At 36.8% G+C, this 22,759-nt stretch overlaps 1 protein-coding gene across 1 annotated transcript; it reads left to right on the top strand.

Moving 5' to 3' along the window:
- Positions 1 to 1,455: 1,455 nt before the first annotated feature.
- On the top strand, positions 1,456 to 20,384 carry LOC128652315 (fibroleukin-like). The gene is made up of 3 exons (XM_053705250.1): positions 1,456 to 1,780; positions 12,456 to 12,614; positions 19,426 to 20,384. Exons 1-3 carry the CDS (start codon positions 1,456 to 1,458, stop codon positions 20,382 to 20,384), a joined length of 1,443 nt encoding a protein of 480 aa, XP_053561225.1.
- The last annotated feature ends 2,375 nt before the right edge of the window (positions 20,385 to 22,759 follow it).

The following is a 22,759-nucleotide window of genomic DNA, read 5'->3' as shown; positions in this document are numbered from 1 at the left end:
GGAGGCTGGTGGAAAAAGGCCTCCAAAAAGTTAAACAGTGTGGAAAGTGTTGTTATTAATTTGAGCAGCAGAACTTTAGACAATGATGAGAGTAATGTTCTGAGTAAGGGCTTGAACTTTGTACCCACACCTAAAGTTAATGTTTTTGATCATTTGTTTGACTTACATAGACTGCAAAGGACACTAAAGCTGAAAGATTTTTTCAAAGCATTCTGTTGACACCAGGGCAAGGCCAGGACCTTTCAAAACCTCTAGCTTTGAATCTAAAAACACACACCCCACCATAAAAACATTTACAAAGATTTGTATCAGAGATATTGAACAAGATTGTAAGACTCAAGCCCCGTATAGAACTAACCTAAACAAGAATGAATGGAGTGCTCTAGAAAGACTAAAACATGATGATACAATCATAATTCGTCCCGCTGACAAAGGTGGAGCCATAGTGATTCTTGATCACTCTTACTATAGGACTGAGTTATTGAAACAATTGGATGATAATATGCATATAAGAAACTTGCACATAACCCTGACTATCCCATATATCCTATAATTTTTACCATTCCTAAGATACATAAAGACCTAAGTAATCCTCCAGGATGACCCATAGTATCAGCTGAAGGGTCTCTGTTTCAGAACTTATCTATTTATATTGATTTCCATTTGCAAGATCTGGTAAAAAGCACTGAAGCATTCCTTTTGGACTCTATACAATTGATCCAACTCCTTCACAATAAAACATTTCCAACACAATGTATTTTAGTCACTCTCGACATTAATAGCCTCTACACAATAATTCCACACAATGTAGGTGTAGAGGCAGTCAGACAAGCCTTATTAACCAGCACCAGTTATGATGGCCCTCCAATTGAGGTTCTCCTGGACTATCTGTTGATGTGTCTCACCCACAACTATTTTAGGTTTGAGGACTCATACTATTTACAACTGGTCGGTACGGCTATGGGGTCAAGTTTAGCCCCATCCTACGCCAATGTTTTTATGACGTGGTTCGAGAATCAGTACATCTTCTCAGAACGGAATTCCAATGTCCTACTTTATCGTAGGTACATTGATGATTTGTTTGTTGTTTAGGGTGGCACTCAACAGGAACTAACAGAATGGATACACTATCTCAATAATGTAGACGCATTGATAACACTAAAGAGTGAAAGTGATAGCTCCAGGATACACTTTCTGGATTTGTGCATTTTTAAATGTATCACTGATGAAGGATGTATTCTCAAAACCACCCTCTTCTCTAAACCGACTGACCATAATACCCTCCTCCAAAGTAACAGTTTCCATCCTGCACAGTTAAAGAAGGGTATCATTAAATCTCAACTTTTAAGGGTTGTTCGGAACAACTCTGATCCTGTGCAAAAACTTACACAATTACATGAAATGAAAAGCAAATTTCTGGAAAGAGGGTACAGCCAAAATATAATGACTGAAATAATGACTGAGGTAATCCATTTGGACCAGACTACCCTAATCCAAAGAAAACTGAGGGTTGAAAATGAAAAAAGTGATACATGCATCAATTTTATCACTGGCTTTAGTCCTGCTACCAAACAAATTGGGAATATACTTAAGAAGAATTCGCATCTCATCAAAGGGGATTTGACGTTACCGTTTAATGAAACACTTCCACCTAGAGTGGTCAACAGGAGCGGATGCAGTCTAAAAACACTTTTGATGAAGACTGACCCTTGGCGCAGTGCCAAGACTTGGTTAGCCAAGACTAAGACAGGCTGCTTCAAGTGTGGCAGCTGCGTTACTTGTAATTCTTTATTGACAGGACCGAAGTTTCACCATCCACACTCTATAAAAACATATCTGATTAGACATAGACTTACATGCACGTCCCAATTTGTGATATATTTCCTTACGTGCCCATTTGGAAGGTATTATGTAGGAAAAAAAGGCACAACATTCCGAGAAAGATTGGTGAATCATAAGAGTGCCATCAGGGCTGCGCTAAAAGAAGGACAATCAGAACAACCTGTTGCCCGTCACTTTTTAGAATCTAACCATCCAATTTCCACCTTAAGGGCGATGCTCATAGATATGGTGGTCCCCCTAAGGAGGGGTGGTGATAGGCATAAGGAACGTCTTCATTTCGAGAGCAGATGGATTTACAGTTTGAATACTCTCAGTCCACATGTGATGAATGTCCATCTGGATTACTCATTGTTTTATTACATTTCTGTACATATTATATTACCAAGTAATCCTGTCATTCTATTCTGATTCATTTATCTATCTAGACCACATGCCTAGTAGTGATGTTGTTTTATAACACATACCAGTTGTGTAACACCCACACCATAGTACAAGGGCTATTAATATTGCTAGCCTTTGTACATATTAGGATGTCAGTTCCAAGTTATTTTTTATTTCTTCTGATTGGAGGTGTGGCCTTCTTATATATGTATGTGTTTGACTATTAATATTTATATTTTTTCCTGCATTCCTTTTGGACCACTGTGTTAATGTTAAGGCAATATCAGTGTGCCCTCTGTCTTCGCTTTAACACAGTTGTAGGTTGCCTTTCCATCCTGATTGTGATGTTTATGTGATTTGTTGGCTTATCTGTATGATCATTGGTATGATACGGTTCCCTGTAATTTTGGTACTATCTGTTTGTTTGATATATTGGTACATTTGGAGTTTATTCTTTAAGCTAAGGGTGTCCTTTATCGCAGCGGTTCAAGTGATTGTCTGTTTTTCAGTGTATAATGGAAACACATAAATATTTAAGTGACATTAGCTAGACTACGTGTTGCCGTGATTTAACAGCTGCTCAGGCTACTGACTGACAATCCCCTAGCTTAAACCAAAGGATGCGCTTTCTTAGCCTTATTAGTAAGCACAGGTGGTTTAGTGTCTATGAGCTCATTTCCTGTTTTGGGAGCACGGCTACGCACCGACTGGAGGTAGGAGCTGCGGTTTGTTACAGCACTTTAATACTTTGTTTCTTTTCTAAGTTGTTCCCGTAAATTGCCATGTAGTTACATAGTCGTTAAAACTTGGGTTGTTCATGCGATACACATAGACGGCTTTGTTTGGTGGTTCTTTATTCTTCGTGTGTAGTTCAGGCTAATGTTTGATTTATGCCTTGCCATTAAATAGATGGCGCGGCTCTGACTCTGTTTGTTCCCTGTATAATGAGCATGTATTTATTTAGTATAATGGCACTGCTGCCGATATCTAGCTCGTATTTATAAGAGCGTTGGTTCTGGTCCTCTCTATTTGAGTATAGATTCTGTTTGTTCCATCTTTTCACACGGCTATTATGTTCCACCCAGTTTACCGCATAAATTGTTATTGCGTTTTATATGTTAGGTTATACACATGCTGTATATATCGCTAGTTGCGTTCTTCATGTATATGTGTATTGGAAACCACTTAGAGTTTTAGTTAATGGGTCGACTATTCAATTATGATTGGACGAATGGTTTTTGTGTAACAAATTTATATTTTGACTAAATACAAGGTCTGTTCTTTTTATGATTGTTCACATAAAAGTTTACATCCCCTGCTGTGGTCATATTGGTTGATTATAATGCATTACATACATTGTTTACCGCCGTGGCATTATTGGATCTCATTTATAGGACAGAATGGTTATACTATATCATATGTATAGCTTGTTACTTTAATATTTGATTGATATTTATTTGCTTCACCGATATATCACTTATGATTGAGTTTTAGTGCATTATTTAGTTTCATCTTGGATACTGCATTAAGTCTAAGAATGCTGAGTCTTGCAATGTGGGCTCATACCGCCCTCTTGTCATATATTCGGATGTATCCATCAAATATAATCTTGGATTTATATCAGTTTGGCTCGAATAGTGTGTTTGATATTAGTGTGATTAGGTGGTTAGCATGGCCACTCTGTTGGTTTTGAGTTAGAGTTTATCCTTTCAAAAAGATTTTAATTTAGATTAACTATGGTGTTGGGTGTTTGTTATCACTGTATATTGCATATTATGCTAGTATACTTTTTTCCTTTTTTTATATATTTTACAGATTTTCTTTGTCTTGAAGAAGGCTCTGATGTGAGCTGAAACGTCAACTCTGTTCTTGATGACTCAATAAAAACATTTTGTGTTTCTCCAAAAAAAAACCTGAGAGTGCCCTTCACTTCCAAATAAAGCTATACATGACCATTTGAGGATTGCACCCAGGTGGCCGATACAGTGCCTAGGATGGAGTGCTGGGATACCTGCTAGTAATATATATATATATATATATATATATATATAGATAGATAGATAGATAGATAGATAGATAGATAGATAGATAGATAGATAGATAGATATAGATATATAGATATATATACCTGTGTGTGTGTGTGTATATATATGTATATATATATATATATATATATATATATATATATATATATATATATATATATATATACTGTATATAAACACCAAACTCCAGTTTCACTGTGTGTCTGTCTTTTTGTCACTTTGCTCTTTTGTCTTAATTTACAAATATACATTTTTCCACAAACCATCTGTCGCTCTACTGCTTTCCTCTGCTGTTTTGCTCTATCTCTCTGTTGGTGTAGGAAGCACAAATATATCTCACTGTTTCTATCTTCTCTGAATTACATAGCTGTGTTCTTTTTCAAGTTTACATTCTGGTCTAATCAGTGGTCAATTCACATAACATCCATTTCAAAATCCATATCTAACTCTAAATAATTGTTGTGTAAACTAGATAGGTATTGTACTTTCTCAAACATGTATTGCTACATCTCACACCTAGTTATTAAATATAATATAATTTATCCCTATTTCACAGCTGTTTCTGCATAACAGGTGAAACCCCTCCCTGTGAATAAACTGTATATATAGCCCTTGCAGATTTTTTGAGAGGAGCCTAATTCCATGCAGACCAGGATGGGTAAGACAAACTTGGTGTTTTTATATTGCACTGCACTATATTTAAAATGTTTTCGGGTTTTCTGTGTTAAAGGATAGTAAAGTTGAAATTTGAATCTTCCTATATAGATGCAGGCATATACATAGTGTGCAATAGCTCCTTTCATACTGATTTTATTTCACAGAGTATCATAGAATTTTACCTTTGAATATCATTACTGTACAGGTCCACTGGCCACCTATGTCCATATTTTTTTCCTTTAAATTCTGCACCAGGTGTCTCTATCAAACCCCCCCCCCCCCACACACACACACACACACACACACATACACTTCCCAAATGATTTTCTATAGCGCAGGTTCCCTTGGGTGCCATGTCTGGGCAATAGATTACAGCAACCAGCAGCTATTCTCACTTTCTGCCAGAAGCAAAGCACACCACCAACATACTATCTACATTGCTCTGTTGGGTTACTGGAAGCCGTTGCGTATACACTGCTTGCCCAGTAAGCATCCTCTAGAGAAAATGAATTGGGATGTGTAATATCTTTCTGGTTGGTGGACATGCCCACAGCAGGACAAAATAAAAAAACAGGGTCATGGGAGCAGACAGGGGATCCATCCAGCAGGGATAATCAAAGGAAAATTTCTTTATATGCAAATTAGTCTAAAACTTATAAGGGCACATAGAGTGTTATGGGACTGGTCACCCTTATCTAAAGTAATTACTCTATTCAGAAATATTATATTTCTGTTTTCTATAAAATTGTAGTTAATATAGAACATAACTTTTATTTAAACATGTTATCACAGAGATTGAATAGCATACAGACTGCTAATGTAAAAGATCAATTGATTTTGAATAGTGTTAAAAGGCTTTAAAAATGCAACCAGTGTCAATTAAAAAGCAACATATCAAGTTACTTTGGCAAACATATTCCTCTCCAGAAATGGAAAGAAATAAAACAGAAAGATGTTGTATGAAATGTCATTTATACAAAGCAAAATGTTACTTTGTTTATGGGTTTGCACAAAATTCAGAAGTTTTGGTAAATGATTAATTATTGCATTAAAGGGAATTGCATTGCAATGCTCAAAATGTTGTTAGATTTCAACGCAACTGCTGAAACCCATGTCGTCCGTTAGTTTACCTTGCACATCAGGTGAATCACATAACACACGCCACCATATAATGTACTGATAGGCCAAACTGGTGAGGTTCAGAAATATGCGCAACTACACATTTCTGGCGTCGCCAGTAATTTACTCCAGTATATTGCACGTGTAAGTTAAAAATAAAGAGTAGTTTTTTTATGTTTAATTCACACGTAAAAATGTAATCCGAAAAAAGTTAATGAACCGACACGCAAACCGACTGCAAGGGAAACATGATAGTCAGGGTGTGCATTGTCTGTCAGGTATTTTAAGGCTGCAGGTGAGAGGTTGTGCTGTTTGTGTTTGGTTTGACACACTTGCAGAGAGCGGATACTGGTTTGATTAATTAAATGACCAGAAAAGGTTTAACTGATTGATATGTGCAACTCAAATGTATGCAAGTGTGCATGCGTTAGGTGTTTGTTAAGCCTTCCAGGGACTTACGTTGCTTTTTAACTGTGCACAAGGGTTGCTGCGCCTGCCTATGTGTGGGGAGCTGAAACTGGGGTAAAATATATCCATGCGCGCATAAGTCCATGTGCTGCCTTTGTGATACCGACTGCCAACGTTCTTTGTTAGTCTATGTTAGTCTATGGGATAAACAAATGTGCACGCCGTGAAAAATCTATGCGTGTAACTGCTGCGCCAGGTTTGTGATCGCACGATTTGAGAAAACATGTAAACGCTGGTTTTTGCGCACAACGGGAGGTCATTATCCTTATGTTTAATGACAAAAGCCACATTTTTTTATTTTTATTGGTAGGAATTTAATTTTAAAACAATGGAAGCTTAATAAAGAGCCTATATTTAGTTAATTCAGTTGTACGCTTCATAAATGTGTTTCATTGAACAATATGAAATTCAGCTTAGCTCTAAATCCAAAATAAAGGGCACAGTAAATGTTTTATAATAAATGAGCAAATAATGAAAATATATTTTAAAGTTGTTTCTTTATCCATAAATAAATATTTTATATAAAAATCTTAAAGAGATAGTAAACACCAAAAAGGTTATTGTTTAAAAAGATAGATAATCCCTTTATTTACCATTCCCCAGTTTTGCATAACCAACACTGTTATAGAAATATACTTTTTACCTCTGTAATGACCTTGTATATAAGCCTCTGCAGACTGCCTCCTTATCTCAGATCTTTCGACAGACATGCATTTCAGGCAATTAGCCACGTGCATGAGCACAATGTTATTCATATGAAACACATGAACTAACGCCCCCTAGCTGTGAAAAACTGTCAATGCATTCAGATAAGAGGTGGCCTTCAATAACTTAGAAATTAGCATATGAACCTACCTAGGTTTAGCTTTTAGCTAAGAATACCAAGAGAAGAAAGCAAATTTGATGATAAAAGTAAATTAGAAAGTTGTTTAAAATTACATGCCCTATCTGAATCATGAAGGTTTAATTTGGGCTTTACTATCCCTTTAAGGTAGTTGCTGTCCTTTTATGGCCTTTTTTCAGAAATGTGGCACACTATATTCTAGAACAAGATTTACAATTTCAAAAACATACTATTGATATAGCAGAATGGGATTTTAAATAAAAATAAAGTAAAGCATTTTGTTCGTTTCTCTTTCTCTCCCTTTCCTTCCCCCTCATCAAACCTTAATGGAAAGTAATTTGTTGGTAAAATATGAAAGGGACAGTTAATAGCAGTAATATGTTTTTTGTAATTAGTTTTTAATTATCTATGTTACTAATTATGGTATTGGTGTAATTGGAATGATTTGCTTCATTGTAATTTTGTTTACTTATCTTAAAGGAAATAAGTGTCGGTCAATGATTTATTTACTTATTTAATTATTTATTTAACAAAATGTACTTTTGTATGTTAAATTTTTTGGCATTGTATACATTGTTTAAAATTTCAATACAAAATGTTTGGTTTGCTGTTCTAGGAAAAATAATTACAAATATGCTTGTGTCTATATAGGAAGAAAAGCATTTCATTTGTACCGTCCCTTTAATTTTGCTTGTGCACCTGGGTGTCTGGAGGAGGAGGCAAGAGGAGTCAAATGCCCCCCCCCATGGAATTTTGCTATTTGTATCCAATTTGATAAATTAGCCTTTGTCTATATTAACATTATATTAAACATATATTTTTGTCCCCTCCAGAAAAATTTCTGTGTGAACACCTACAAGAAAACATATTTTAGGCTGAACAGAAACAAAACTCCACAGTATTCTAATATTTATTTATTTTTTTTTTAACCCAAGAAGGTCCTTCCTTTTCCCTTAAGGGAACATTTTTTTTTTTATTTGCAGGGTCGGTGAGCACATTTTGAAAATACTATAACTTGACACAAAAACATAGACATAACCTCCAAGCGTTCCAAGCTTCTAAAGTCTCAAACAAACATTTACACATAAGCAGCATTATTTGACAGTCAGTTCCTAATACAGTAAAATGACATCATCCCCTGTAGCAAATATTCTGAATAAGAGATTTCAGTTATTTTTAACCATGTACAGCAGAGCAGATTCTCTTCTGTTCTCTGCTTTCACAAGGACATTTAGAAAAATGGTTTATTGATAAAGAGTCATAAAACCCAAACATTTTCTTTCATGATTCAGAAACAACTTTCTAATTTACTGCTATTAAAAATGTTTCATTCTCTTGGTATCTTTTATTGAAGTAGCAGCAATGCAGTGCTGGGAGCTAGCTGAACACATCTGGTGAGCAAATGACAAGACGCACATATGTGCAACGACCAATCTGCAGCTAGCTACCAGTAGTGCATTGCTGCTCCTGAGCCTAAGTATGATTTTTAACAAATGGTAGCAAGAGAAAGAAGCAAATTAAATCATAGCAGTAAATTGGAAAGTTGTTTTAAAGGGCATGCTCTATCTGAATCGTGAAAGATTCATTTTGACTTTACTGTCCCTTTAACCTTCAAATGTAGACATTAATAAAATTAAATAATAAAAAAATATTTAATCTAACCTATTTTTAACGCCAAAATTCCCACTCACACAGCCGTGTGTGATTGGTAACTGTCACACTAACATGTGAATGGTTTATATGCAACAATCAGCAGCTCCTCTAAGAATAGCCCTGGGCTTGTGCAAAAGGTTCCAAACTCACAGTCATTTTCAGTTACAAGCATTAAAATAATACAAACTCGCTTAAAACAAAATGCAGGGTCTATACCCAACATAATTTACACTAGAATGTCTCTTTAAAGGGTCTTGAAACGCCACATTTTTCTTTGTCGATTCAGATAGAATATACCATTTTTTTAAACCAATTTACTTCTATAATCTAATTTGCTTCATTCTCTTAATATTCTTTGTTGATAAGCATACCTAGGCGGGCTCAGGAGCAGCAATACAATACTTGGAGCTTGCTACTGATTGGTGGCTGCATATCAATTTTTCTTGGCATTTGCTCACCAGATGTGTTCAGCTAGCTCCCAGAAGTGTGTTGCTGTTTCTTCCACAAAGAATACCAAGAGAAGCAAGCAAACATTGTATGCCCTATCTAAATTGTAAAATAAAAAATTGGGGTTTTATGTCCCTTTAAAGGGACATTGGAGTCTAAATTAAACTTTCATGATTCAGATAAGGAGGCCTATTTAACAAATGTCTGTTGGACCTGATCCGACAGTGTGGATCAGGTCCGACAGACATCGCTGAATGCAGAGAGCAATACGCTCTCCGTATTCAGCATTGCACCAGCAGCTCTTGTGAGCTGCTGGTGCAACGCCGCCCCCTGCAAACTCGCAGTCAATCGGCCGCCAGCAGTGAGGTGTCAATCAACGCGATCGTACTCGATCGGGTTGAATTCCGGCGACTCCTGTCCGCCTCATCAGAGCAGGCGGACAGGGTTATGGAGCAGCGGTCTTTGTGACCGCTGCTTCATAACTGCCATAGATAGATAGGCCCCAAAGGGTTCAATTAAAAAAAAATGTTTTACAATATTCTTCAGTTATAATTTGCCTCTTTTTGTATCCTTTGTTGTAACGCTTCCTTTGTATTCTGCGGTGTGCCTGGTATTTGTAATGAGTTCACCCCTTCTTCTAATTGGCTATGATTAAACTATAAGCGGTAGAGAAAATTGGATGATGGCACCACTTACTATCAGTAATGAGAGTCTCTTTACCATACAAATAAAGTCAAATTGGCCTCAAATTACATCTTGTAATCTGTGGTATAGGTGCTAAGTATCAAAAATACAATTAACCGGTGATCAATACAAGAGATTGAACAGAAAAGTATACTATATAAGCACTCATTAGAGACTCATAAGAAAATGAGGTTTTAGGAAAAAAAGTCACACACAACTTAAAATATAAATCTTTATTATAATATAATTAAAAAAACTGGGAGTATTTAAAACTAAAATGCTAGCAGATAGTAGGTCCAGTTAATTATCTGGTATAATATAGGTGAGTACTGGTGGCCTAATAAGAGTATCAAAGTATTGACTCAGGGCAGCACAGTGTATATCACCTACAATGTTTAGAATAATACTCCTATAATTGCTATTTGATGGGTATCCAGTTATATTAGCTGTACACCTGTAATGTATCATGAAGAGTATTCATATGTTTATAAAAAACATTTGCACTTAGATACTTATATACATATTGGCTAAGGTTGCCAGTGATAATTCCCATTAAATCATTATATTAGAGTATGAGTATATATTCTAACAGTTTAAATATGATAGCATCAGTTAAGGTTAGATACTTGCTCTCTGTATCAGGTTGCACTACTGATACTAAAATATTACCCTTCTAAAAGGTTAAATTATTTGACCCGTTTGAATAACGGACGATATATAGCAGTACCACACAGTGTGCTTATTCATAGTTACATTCGCAACCTAAAGTGTTAACCTGTTTCTTTGTATCCATACTACTCAAGGACTTATTGTATTCCATTGACTACAGGGAGATACCCATCAAATAGCAATTATAGGAGTATTATTCTAAACATTGTAGGTGATATACACTGTGCTGCCCTAAGTTAATACTTTGATACTCTTATTAGGCCACCAGTACTCACCTATATTATACCAGATATTTAACTGGACCTACTATCTGCTAGCATTTTAGTTTTAAATACTCCCAGTTTTTTAATTATATTCTAATAAAGATTTATATTTTAAGTTGTGTGTGACTTTAAAATATAAGGGGTCCCAATGGCATTTATTTTTAGTAGGGTGTTACTGAACACGGATACATTCAAGCTCTAAACTCCTCTGAGTTATGAAATATATAATTAAACATATTTCATTTAATTTTTAAAATGGTATTATTCATTATTGATTGTATGGAAAACAGCAACAGCAACACATTATGCATTTAAACCATTATTTATCACTGCTGATCTAAAATATAGATATAACTGTTTAAAACAAATTAATAAATGAGTCTATTATATAACTTTCTTGAGATAAAAGCATATCTAGATAGGTTCTTGATTGTATATGAGTTTTGAGAATTACATGTATAACATTGTTGCAAACGCTGCTGCCATAATAGGGCTTAAAGTAATGGTAAATCCTATCATTTGTGAAACGCTAGGATTTACCAGTGGAACAAAGAAAGGGGACTTTCAGTCATGAAGCATAAAATACTTCATGCTGAAAGTTCCTTTATTTGTCTGAAGCATACGCCGCGCTGAGCGCCTCAGCAGAATGCTATTTTGCTGTGAGGTAACGTCTCCACCTCTTAGCCAATAGCCGTGCGTGCCAGCTGGCACATCACTTTAAGATGTGTGCAGACACAAGTAACTGTTGCAAGAAAGGATAAGAAGAGAACAAGATAAGATTGATAATTGAGATAAATAGGAAGGATTTTGTTTTACATTTGCTTTCTTTATTGAATCTTATCTCATTTCCATGAGAGCATATCTAGATAGGCTCAGTATTATCCATGTGTCTTGAGCACTATATGAATAACATTGCCACAAACATTTGTTGCTGTAGATTGTTTAAGGCATGTGCACATTCATGAGTCTATCTCAGTATGCTCTCCTAGTAAGGAGCTAAGTTTCCTGAAAAAGATACCAGGAGAAAAAGGGCAAATTTGATGAAAGAGGTAAATTGAAAACATTTTTGAAATGGTATCTGAATCATGAAGGTTTAATTTTGACTTCTATGTCCCTTTAAAGGTAACATTTAAAGTAGCATTATAAGTGCTACAGGGTCATATGATTGCTGAGGATATATCAAAGTTAAGGAAAATACCAACTTATCACATAATTTAAAGGGACATGAAACCCAAAGCTTTTCTTTCATGATTTAGATGAGCATGCAATTTTAAACAACTCTCCAATTTACATCTATTATCAACATACACTAAACAATTTATAAGTTTGCAGTATAATGGGGATCAGAAAAAAAAAAAAAAAATCTTGTATAATCTCTTACAGGGGTCTGTGGGCCTATACCGTGGCTCCTTTTGCTCGGAGGGGCACTAAGTATTGTCTACGGAAACAAACTGCAGAAAACTACAGAACTAGATGTTGCAAATCTCCACTTGCTAAATGGAATCAATTACAATGAAATACGGAACTACCCTTTAAGCAGTGGTAAGTAATAACGCCATCAAAAAAATTGGGGTTTTTTTACACATTTTATTGTGATCCTTGATAGAAATATTATTGTTCACAGTAATTTGCAGAGCTAAGTCTAGAGCTGGAAGACAATCACCCAGAAACTAGTTACTAGAGCTGTTGTAAAATGAGAACATCTTCTATATAGATTCCCTCAACCTCAGAAAAATGTAATATTCCAAAATTATTCTTTATTACCTGAAACGGTTGAACCTTCTATAGATTGTGGGCTGGAAATCAACCCTTACCTAAACATATCCCTTTAATTTACAGAATGACAGATACAGTACATACCTATTCACCACTATATTTACAAATCAGAAACATTAAAGAGAGAGAGAGAGAGAGAGAGAGAGAGTACTAATTATTTACAGCTTATAATTGAGAAATTTAGCTTTTTCCTATATTTAAATGGATACTGAACCCACATTTCTTTCATGTAATTGGCAAGAGTCCATGAGCTAGTGACATATGGGATATACAATCCTACCAGGAGGGGCAAAGTTTCCCAAACCTCAAAATGCCTATAAATACACCCCTCACCACACCCACAATTCAGTTTTACAAACTTTGCCTCCTATCGAGGTGGTGAAGTAAGTTTGTGCTAAGATTTCTACGTTGATATGCGCTTCTCAGCATTGTTGAAGCCCAATTCCTCTCAGAGTACAGCGAATGTCAGAGGGACGTGAAGGGAGTATCACTTATTGAATACGATGATTTCCCTAACGGGGGTCTATTTCATAGGTTCTCTGTTATCGGTCGTAGAGATTCATCTCCTACCTCCCTTTTCAGATCAACGATATACTCTCAATTTACCATTACCTCTACTGATAACTGTTTCAGTATCTGCTATATGTGGATGGGTGTCTTTTGGTAAGTATGTTTTTTATTACTTAAGACACCTCAGCTATGGTTTGGCACTTTATGCATTTATATAAAGTTCAAAATATATGTATTGTACTTATATTTGCCATGAGTCAGGTTCATGTATTTCCTTCTGCAGTCAGTTTCATATTTGGGAAATATAAACATTTTATTTTAAGAAATTTATTTCTTACCTGGGGTTTAGTCTTTTTTTCAATTGACTACTTCTTGCAAATTTGTGGGCAGTATTAGGCCCGCGGGTGCATCAAATGCTAAACTTTATTGCGTCATTCTTGGCGCGAAAATATTTTTGGCGCGAAAAAATACGTCTATGACGCAACTTCATCATTTCCGAGACCTTTCACATGGTTGCGTCATTAGTGATGCGAGTGTGTCATTTCCGGTTATTTTTGGCGCCAAAAAACTTTTTCATTATTTCAATACCCCACTGATGTTTGCCTCTTGCCTTTTTCTCTTTCAGAGGGCTATGCTATTTGCATTTTTTCCCATTCCTGAAACTGTCATATAAGGAAATAGATAATTTTGCTTTATATGTTGTTTTTTCTCTTACATTTTGCAAGATGTCTCAATCTGATCCTGCCTCAGAAGTTTCTGCTGGAACATTGCTGCCTGACATCGGTTCTACCAAAGCTAAGTGCATTTGTTGTAAAATTGTAGAAATTATTTCGCCGAATGTCATTTGTAATAGTTGTCATGATAAACTTTTACATGCAGATAGTGTATCCATCAGTAATAGTACATTGCCAGTTGCAGTTCCTTCAACTTCTAATGTGCATGATATACCTGTAAATTTTAAAAAATTTGTTTCTGATTCTATCCTGAAGGCTTTGTCTGCATTTCCACCTTCTAATAAACGTAAAAGGTCTTTTAAAACTTCTCATTTAGTTGATGAAATTTCAAATGACCAACAACATAATAATTTATCCTCTTCTGATGAGGATCTATCTGATACAGAAGATCCTTCCTCAGACATTGACACTGACAAATCTACTTATTTATTTAAAATAGAGTATATGCGTTCTTTATTAAAAGAAGTGTTAATTACTTTGGATATTGAGGTAACCAGTCCTCTTGACGTTCAGACTAATAAACGTTTAAATGCTGTTTTTAAACCTCCTGTGGTTTCTCCAGGGGGTTTTCCTATTCCTGAGGCTATTTCTGATATGATTTCTAAGGAATGGAATAAGCCAGGTACTTCTTTTATTCCTTCTTCAAGGTTTAAAAAATTGTATCCTTTACCAGCAAAATCTATAGAGTTTTGGGGAAAAATCCCCAAAGTTGATGGGGCTATTTCTACTCTTGCTAAACGTACCACTATTCCTATGGAAGATAGTACTTCCTTTAAGGATCATTTAGATAGGAAGCTTGAATCTTATCTAAGGAAGGCCTATTTATATTCAGGTCATCTTCTCAGACCTGCAATTTCTTTGGCTGATGTTGCGGCTGCATCAACTTTCTGGTTGGAGAATTTAGCACAACAGGAATTGGATTCTGACTTATCTAGCATTATTCGCTTACTGCAACATGCTAATAATTTTATTTGTGATTCCATTTTTGATATTATCAAAATTGATGTTAGATCCATGTCCTTAGCTATATTAGCTAGAAGAGCTTTGTGGCTTAAATCTTGGAATGCTGATATGACATCTAAATCTAGATTACTATCTCTTTCTTTCCAAGGTAATAATTTATTTGGTTCTCAGTTGGATTCTATTATTTCAACTGTCACTGGGGGAAAGGGAGTTTTTCTGCCTCAGGATAAAAAACCTAAGGGTAAATCTAAGGCTTCTAACCGTTTTCATTCCTTTCGTCAGAATAAGGAACAAAAACTCAATCCTCCCCCCAAGGAATCTGCTTCCAATTGGAAGCCTTCCTCAAATTGGAATAAATCCAAGCCATTTAGGAAACCAAACTCAGCCCCTAAGTCCACATGAAGGTGCCGCCCTCATTCCAGCTCAGGGGCAGATTAAGGTTTTTCAAGGATATTTGGATAAAATCTGTCCAAAATCAATGGATTCAAAGCATTGTCTCTCAAGGGTATCGAATAGGATTCAAAGTAAGACCTCCTGTGAGAAGATTTTTTCTCTCACGTATCCCAGCAAATCCAGTAAAAGCTCAGGATCTCCTGAAGTGTGTTTCAGACCTGGAGTCTTCAGGGGTAATCATGCCAGTTCCTTTTCAGGAACAAGGTTTGGGGTTTTATTCAAATCTATTCATTGTCCCAAAAAAGGAAAATTTATTCAGACCAGTTCTGGATCTGAAAATTTTGAAACGTTATGTAAGACTACCAACTTTCAAGATGGTGACTATAAGGACTATTCTGCCTTTTGTTCAGCGTGGACATTATATGTCCACAATAGACTTGCAGGATGCATACCTTCATATTTCGATTCATCCAGAACATTATCAGTTTCTGAGATTCTCTTTTCTAAACAAGCATTACCAATTTGTTGCTCTTCCATTTGGCCGGCAACAGCTCCAAGAATCTTTTCAAAGGTTCTGGGTGCCCTACTCTCTGTAATCAGAGAACAGGGTATTGCGGTGTTTCCTTATTTGGACGATATCTTGGTACTAGCTCAGTCTTTACGTACTGCAGAATCTCACACGAATCAACTAGTGTTGTTTCTTTGGAAACATGGTTGGAGGATTAATTTACCAAAAAGTTTCTTGATTCCTCAGACAAGGGTCACCTTTTTAGGCTTCCAGATAGATTCAGTGTCCATGACTCTAACAGACAAGAGACCTTTAAAATTGGTTGCAGACTGCCGGCACCTTCAGTCTTAGTCATTCCCTTCAGTGACTATGTGCATGGAAGTTTTAGGTCTCATGACTGCAGCATCGGACGCGATCCCCTTTGCTCGTTTTCACATGAGACCTCTACAGCTTTGTATGCTGAACCAATGGTGCAGGGATTATACAAAGATATCACAATTAATATCCTTAAATCCCAATGTATGACACTCTCTGACGTGGTGGATAGATCACCATCGTTTAGTTCAAGGGGCTTCTTTTGTTCGGTCAACCTGGACTGTGATCACAACAGATGCAAGTCTTTCAGGTTGGGGAGCTGTTTGGGGATCTCTGACAGCACAAGGGGTTTGGAAATCTCAAGAGGCAAGATTACCAATAAATATTTTAGAACTCTGTGCAATTCTCAGAGCTCTTCAGTTTTGGCCTCTGTTAAAGAGAGAACCGTGCATTTGTTTTCAGATAGACAATATCACAACAGTGGCATATGTCAATTATCAGGGTGGGACTCACAGTCCCCAAGCTATGAAAGAAGTATCTTGGATACTTGCTTGGGCGGAATCCAGCTCCTGTCTAATCTCTGCGGTGCATATCCAAGGTGTAGACAATTGTGAGGCGGATTATCTCAGCCGCCAGACTTTACATCCAGGGGAGTGGTCTCTCCATCCAGATGTATTTTCTCAGATTGTTCAGATGTGGGGTCTTCCAGAGATAGATCTCATGGCCTCTCATCTAAACAAGAAACTTCCCAGATACCTGTCCAGGTCCAGGGATGTTCAGGCAGAAGCAGTGTATATGCTGACACTTCCTTGGTGTCTTCTCCTTCCAAGAGTGATCTCCAAAATCATCATGGAACAATAATTTGTGTTGCTGGTGGCTCCAGCATGGCCACACAGGTTTTGGTATGCGGATCTGGTTCGGATGTCCAGTTGCCCGCCTTGGCCACTTCCGTTACGGCCAGACCTACTATCTCAAGGTCCGTTTTTCCATCAGGATCTCAAATCATTAAATTTGAAGGTATGGAAATTGAACGCCTAGTACTAAGTCATAGAGGTTTCTCTGACTCAGTAATTAATACTATGTTACAAGCTCGTAAATCTGTCTCTAGAAAGATTTATTATAGAGTTTGAAAGACTTACATTTCACGGTGTTCTTCTCATAAATTCTCCTGGCATTCTTTTAGAATTCCTAGAATTTTACAGTTTCTTCAGGATGGTTTGGATAAGGGTTTGTCTGCAAGTTCCTTGAAAGGACAAATCTCTGCTCTTTCTGTTTTATTTCACAGAAAGATTGCTATACTTCCTGATTTACACTGTTTTGTACAGGCTTTAGTTCGTATTAAGCCTGCCATTAAATCAATTTCTCCTCCTTGGAGTCTTAATTTGGTTCTGAAGGCTTTACAGGCTCCTCCATTTGAACCTATGCATTCTTTGGACATTAAACTACTTTCTTGGAAAGTGTTGTTCCTTTTGGCCATCTCTTCTGCTAGAAGAGTTTCTGAGCTATCTGCACTTTCTTGTGAGTCTCCTTTTCTGATTTTTCATCAGGATAAGGCAGTTTTGCGGACTTCTTTTCAATTTTTACCTAAGGTTGTGAATTCTAACAACATTAATAGAGAAATTGTTGTCCCTTCCTTATGTCCTAATCCTAAGAATTCGTTGGAGAGATCCTTACATTCTTTGAAGAGCTTTGAAATATTATGTGGAAGCAACTAAAGATTTCAGGAAGACTTCCAGTCTATTTGTTTTATTTTCTGGTCCTAGGAAAGGTCAGAAGGCTTCTGCTATTTCCTTGGCTTCTTGGTTGAAACTTTTGATTCATCAAGCTTATTTGGAGTCGGGTCAGGCCCCGCCTCAGAGAATTACAGCTCATTCTACTAGATCAGTCTCCACTTCGTGGGCTTTTAAGAATGAAGCTTCAGTTGATCAGATTTGCAAAGTGGCAACTTGGTCCTCTTTGCATACATTTACTAAATTCTACCATTTTGATGTATTTGCTTCTTCGGAAGCAGTTTTTGGTAGAAAAGTTCGTCAGGCAGCTGTTTCAGTTTGATTCTTCTGCTTTTTATTTAATTTTTTTTCTTTCAATTATGAAAATAAACTTATTTTTTTGGGTTGTGGATTAATTTTTTCAGCGGAAAATGGCTGTTTTTATTTTATTCCCTCCCTCTCTAGTGACTCTTAAGTGGAGATCCACATCTTGTGTATTGCTATCCCATACGTCACTAGCTCATGGACTCTTGCCAATTACATGAAAGAAAACATAATTTATGTAAGAACTTACCTGATAAATTAATTTCTTTCATATTGGCAAGAGTCCATGAGGCCCACCCTTTTTTATGGTGGTTATGATTTTTTGTATAAAGCACAATTATTTCCAAATTTCTTTTGTTGATGCTTTCTACTCCTTTCTTTATCACCCCACTGCTTGGCTATTCGTTAAACTGAATTGTGGGTGTAGTGAGGAGTGTATTTATAGGCATTTTGAGGTTTGGGAAACTTTGCCCCTCCTGGTAGGATTGTATATCCCATAAGTCACTAGCTCATGGACTCTTGCCAATATGAAAGAAATTAATTTATCAGGTAAGTTCTTACATAAATTATGTTTTTTTCTTTAATGATTCAGATAGAGCATGCCATTTTAAGCAACTTTCTAGTTTACTCCTATTATCAATTTTTTTTCTTGCTATCTAATCTTGCTATCTTTATTTTAAAAGCAGGAATGTAAAGCTTAGGAGCTGGCCATTTTTGGTTCAGCATGCTGGATAGGGCTTTATTATTGATGGCTACATTAAGCCACCAATAAGCAAGCGTAACCCAGGTTCTCAACCAAATATGAGCTGGCTCCTAAGCTTTACAATTCTTGCTTTTTAAATAAAGATAGCAAGAGAATGAAAAAATTGATAATAGGAGTAAACTAGAATGTTGCTTAAAATTGCATGCTCTATCTGAATCATGAAAGAAACAATTTGGGTTTAGTATCCCTTTAACATTGAGTGCACTTTGTGCTTATGTTCATTGGCTTATAGGTTCTTCCTATTAATGCTCTTGTTTAAATGCTGCTTTTTCATATCCATGATAGAACATTTATGAGTACAATGTCCTTTTAAAAATGACCTGATATTATTGCTGACTTGCATTGTTTTTCTTTATAGGGGGACAATACCCAACAAGCTGCACTGCTTTAAAGGAGGGCATCAGTGGTCTGTATATTGTGGAGCCACTCCCAGGGAAACGGATAGTAGTACACTGTAAATTAGGATTGGCAGATGGGGGATGGACAGTAATTCAGGCTAACTGTCAAAAAAAACCAAAACAATGGGATGCTTTATGGGAAACCTATAAAAAGGGATTTGGAGACCCAAGAGGAGACCATTGGCTGGGTAATGAATTTATCCACTTACTAACTTCCCAACAGATGCAAAGAATACGTTTTCGATTACGCACTGCCTCAGGACAAGAAGTTTTAGCCGACTATGACTCCTTCTCCCTGGAGGGGGAAAATAAATGTTACACAATTCGACTGGGAAAGTATTCTGGTAATGCTGGAGATGCAATGACCTCTGGAGTAATTCATGCAGGGCATGATAACATGAAATTCACCACAAAGGACAAGGACAATGACTTGTCTGGTATGAACTGTGCAAATATTGGTGGGGGAGGTTGGTGGTATGATAACTGTCGATATGCTAATCTTAACACTGCCAATGGTATTTATTGGCAGCAGGCTTGTAAAGGAGACTGCCAAGCTAGTGAGATTCTTATTCAGCCTGCACACAGTTGCCCAGATGGTGGTGGAGATGGTGGAGGAGATAGTGGAGGTGGCGGAGATGGAGGTGGTGGAGATGGAGGTGGTGGAGATGGAGGAGGTGGAGATGGAGGAGGTGGAGATGGGGGTGGTGGAGATGGGGGTGGTGGAGATGGAGGGGATGGAGGTGGTGGCGGAGATGGAGGAGGTGGAGGAGATGGTGGAGATGGGGGCGGAGGTGATGGTGGAGGTGGAGATGGAGGAGGTGGTGGAGGAGGAGACGGAGGAGGTGGTGGAGACGGAGGTGGTGGAGGAGGCGGGGGAGGAGGTGATGGTGAAGTTGTTGATCCAACACCATGTGAATAGGATCAATAAATAGTAAATCAGTAGTATTTTTTTATGATGGTGTTTTTATGTGTTTGCAAATCAGTTAGATTTTTAACAAATAGTTTCAGGTTGTTTTCCTAATGTCAATTTTAACATATTATTGTTTTTATTTTTATATAGAGCTAATTTATAATGACATGTGATGAAAGAGTCACAGTATCCTTAATTTGCTTTAGTCACAATTTTCGCATTAATAAAAGATTGATGAAACTGTGGTTTCCATTATGTGAGCAGAAGACACCTTCTAGCACAGTACATTTGATAACAACACCTTTTGCATTAAATATCTCAGGTTTTTATTTTGTATTTCTTTTTGCTACAGCAGTGTTACATATGTCCAAGTAGATACATTTATTAAAACATCCAAAACATATTAAGAAGATTATACTCACAGCCAATTGCACTAAAATAATTAGGTGGATGCATTAGAGAGGAGTGGGAAAAACACTCTCTTCTTTATAATAAAAACAGTTAACTGTGCTGTATCTTCCTCCTGACCTACTGCTTTTGTTCTCAGTAGTTTTCTCCCTCTCCAACAAATTCATTCTTCCATGTCACATATGATTCCCCTTTTCTCATTTCCCACATTTCCACAGTTGTGATCAACACATAAAGACTGCATGACTAGTCTTCATATATCAGCATAGCACACTCACTGACAACTTGCAGAGCACATGTCCTGATGACCACACCAGGGGAGGACATTGGACCATTCCAACACCAACACAGTGTCAACACACTAAGCACCTTCATGACTATTCTACTCCCTATCATAGTGTATCTATTGGCCATTTCCAAGTCATCATAGAACATCCAATTACTACTGCCAGCACCAATACAGCATATCTGTTCAAAGTGTCAAACACATTAACCACGTGCAACGCCCTCATAATACATTCAATGACCACTCTGTGCAAAGCTCCTAACCAGCTAAGCATGAGGACTGATCCATTCATTAGTACAGTTCATCATGACTAAACCACACTCCAGAAGAGCATATCCTCTGAACACACATATAATCTCTATGTAGAATAACCCCTAAATAAATTGGAGAAAATAAATATTCAGATAAATATTGTTACCAGGATTCATCACACCTTGTTATAAATGATACTGTGAAGCGCGTAATATTTTCTGTAATAAGAATAGCACTTAAAATACAATGCATTTCCTTTTGCATTTCTGCAGCTTATTATACTGGCAATGTGAGTATTGTACTATATGGTATGGTATACAACCACAATCTAGTGCACTCCATGTTTCCTTTTAAAAATACTCTGAAACTTCCAGTAAGTAACTTTTTAAATTATATGGGTATAAACCAAACAACTTTATGTCATCAAACGCAATACCGCAAGTGTCACATAATAAAAGTAATCTAACAAACAAACAATCAGACAATGGCCCCATACGGAGCTTGAAGGGCCGTGTTTCTGTCGAGTCTTCAGACTCGCCAGAAACACAAGTTATGAAGCAGCGGTCACAAAGACTGCTGCTCCATAACCTGTCCGCCTGCTCTGAGCAGACGGACAGACATCGTCGGAAATCAACCCGAGTACGATTGGGTTGATTGACATCCCCTGCTGGCGGCCAATTGGCCGCGAGTCTGCAGGGGGCGGCGTTGTACCAGCAGCTCTTGTGAGCTGCTGGTGCAATGCTGAATACGGCGAGCGCATTACTCGCCGTATTCAGCGAGGTCTGGTGGATCCGCACTGTCGGATCAGTTTCGCCAGACCTTGATAAATAGAGGCCAATGTGTAAATATACATCAGATAAACAAAAGTGACAACAACACTATAACAAAAATCAATTTAAAGGATAAAAAAGCATAAGGTAAGGGAAGAATGGATGCTTTGAAGCAAACTTAAAGGGACATTAAACACTTTGAGATGGTAATATAAATTGATAAATTGTATATAATGAAACAACTCTGCAATACACTTTCATTATTTATTTTGTCCTCTGCCTGTAATTCCATTCTGAAATTGTGAGATTTTCAGTTCCTGTTAGATTTTCAGTTCCTGTTAGAAATGTAAGTGCAGAACACTGTTAAATCCAGGACAACAATTGGCTGCACACTCTAGTGACCTATTTATAACTGTCTCTAATTGGCCACAGCATAGAAGGTAACACAAGTTACAACATGGCAGCTCCCAGTGTTTTATAGACACTAAAACTTTACACTTATTTTGTCACTTTTTAAACAACTAATGAAACTTTAAAAAATACATCTACATGTTAGTCATGGACTAATCTTTTCTTTGAATGCATCATTCTATCTAGCATGTATTTAGTGTTTAATGTCCCTTTAAAGGGATATGAAACCCAAACATTTTATTTTGTAATTCAGATAG

The sequence above is a fragment of the Bombina bombina genome, chromosome 3 (genome assembly GCF_027579735.1).
Source record: "Bombina bombina isolate aBomBom1 chromosome 3, aBomBom1.pri, whole genome shotgun sequence".
Classification (NCBI taxonomy): domain Eukaryota; kingdom Metazoa; phylum Chordata; class Amphibia; order Anura; family Bombinatoridae; genus Bombina; species Bombina bombina.
Note: the sequence above shows the minus strand (reverse complement) of the source record. Positions and strands in the feature narration are given on the sequence as shown.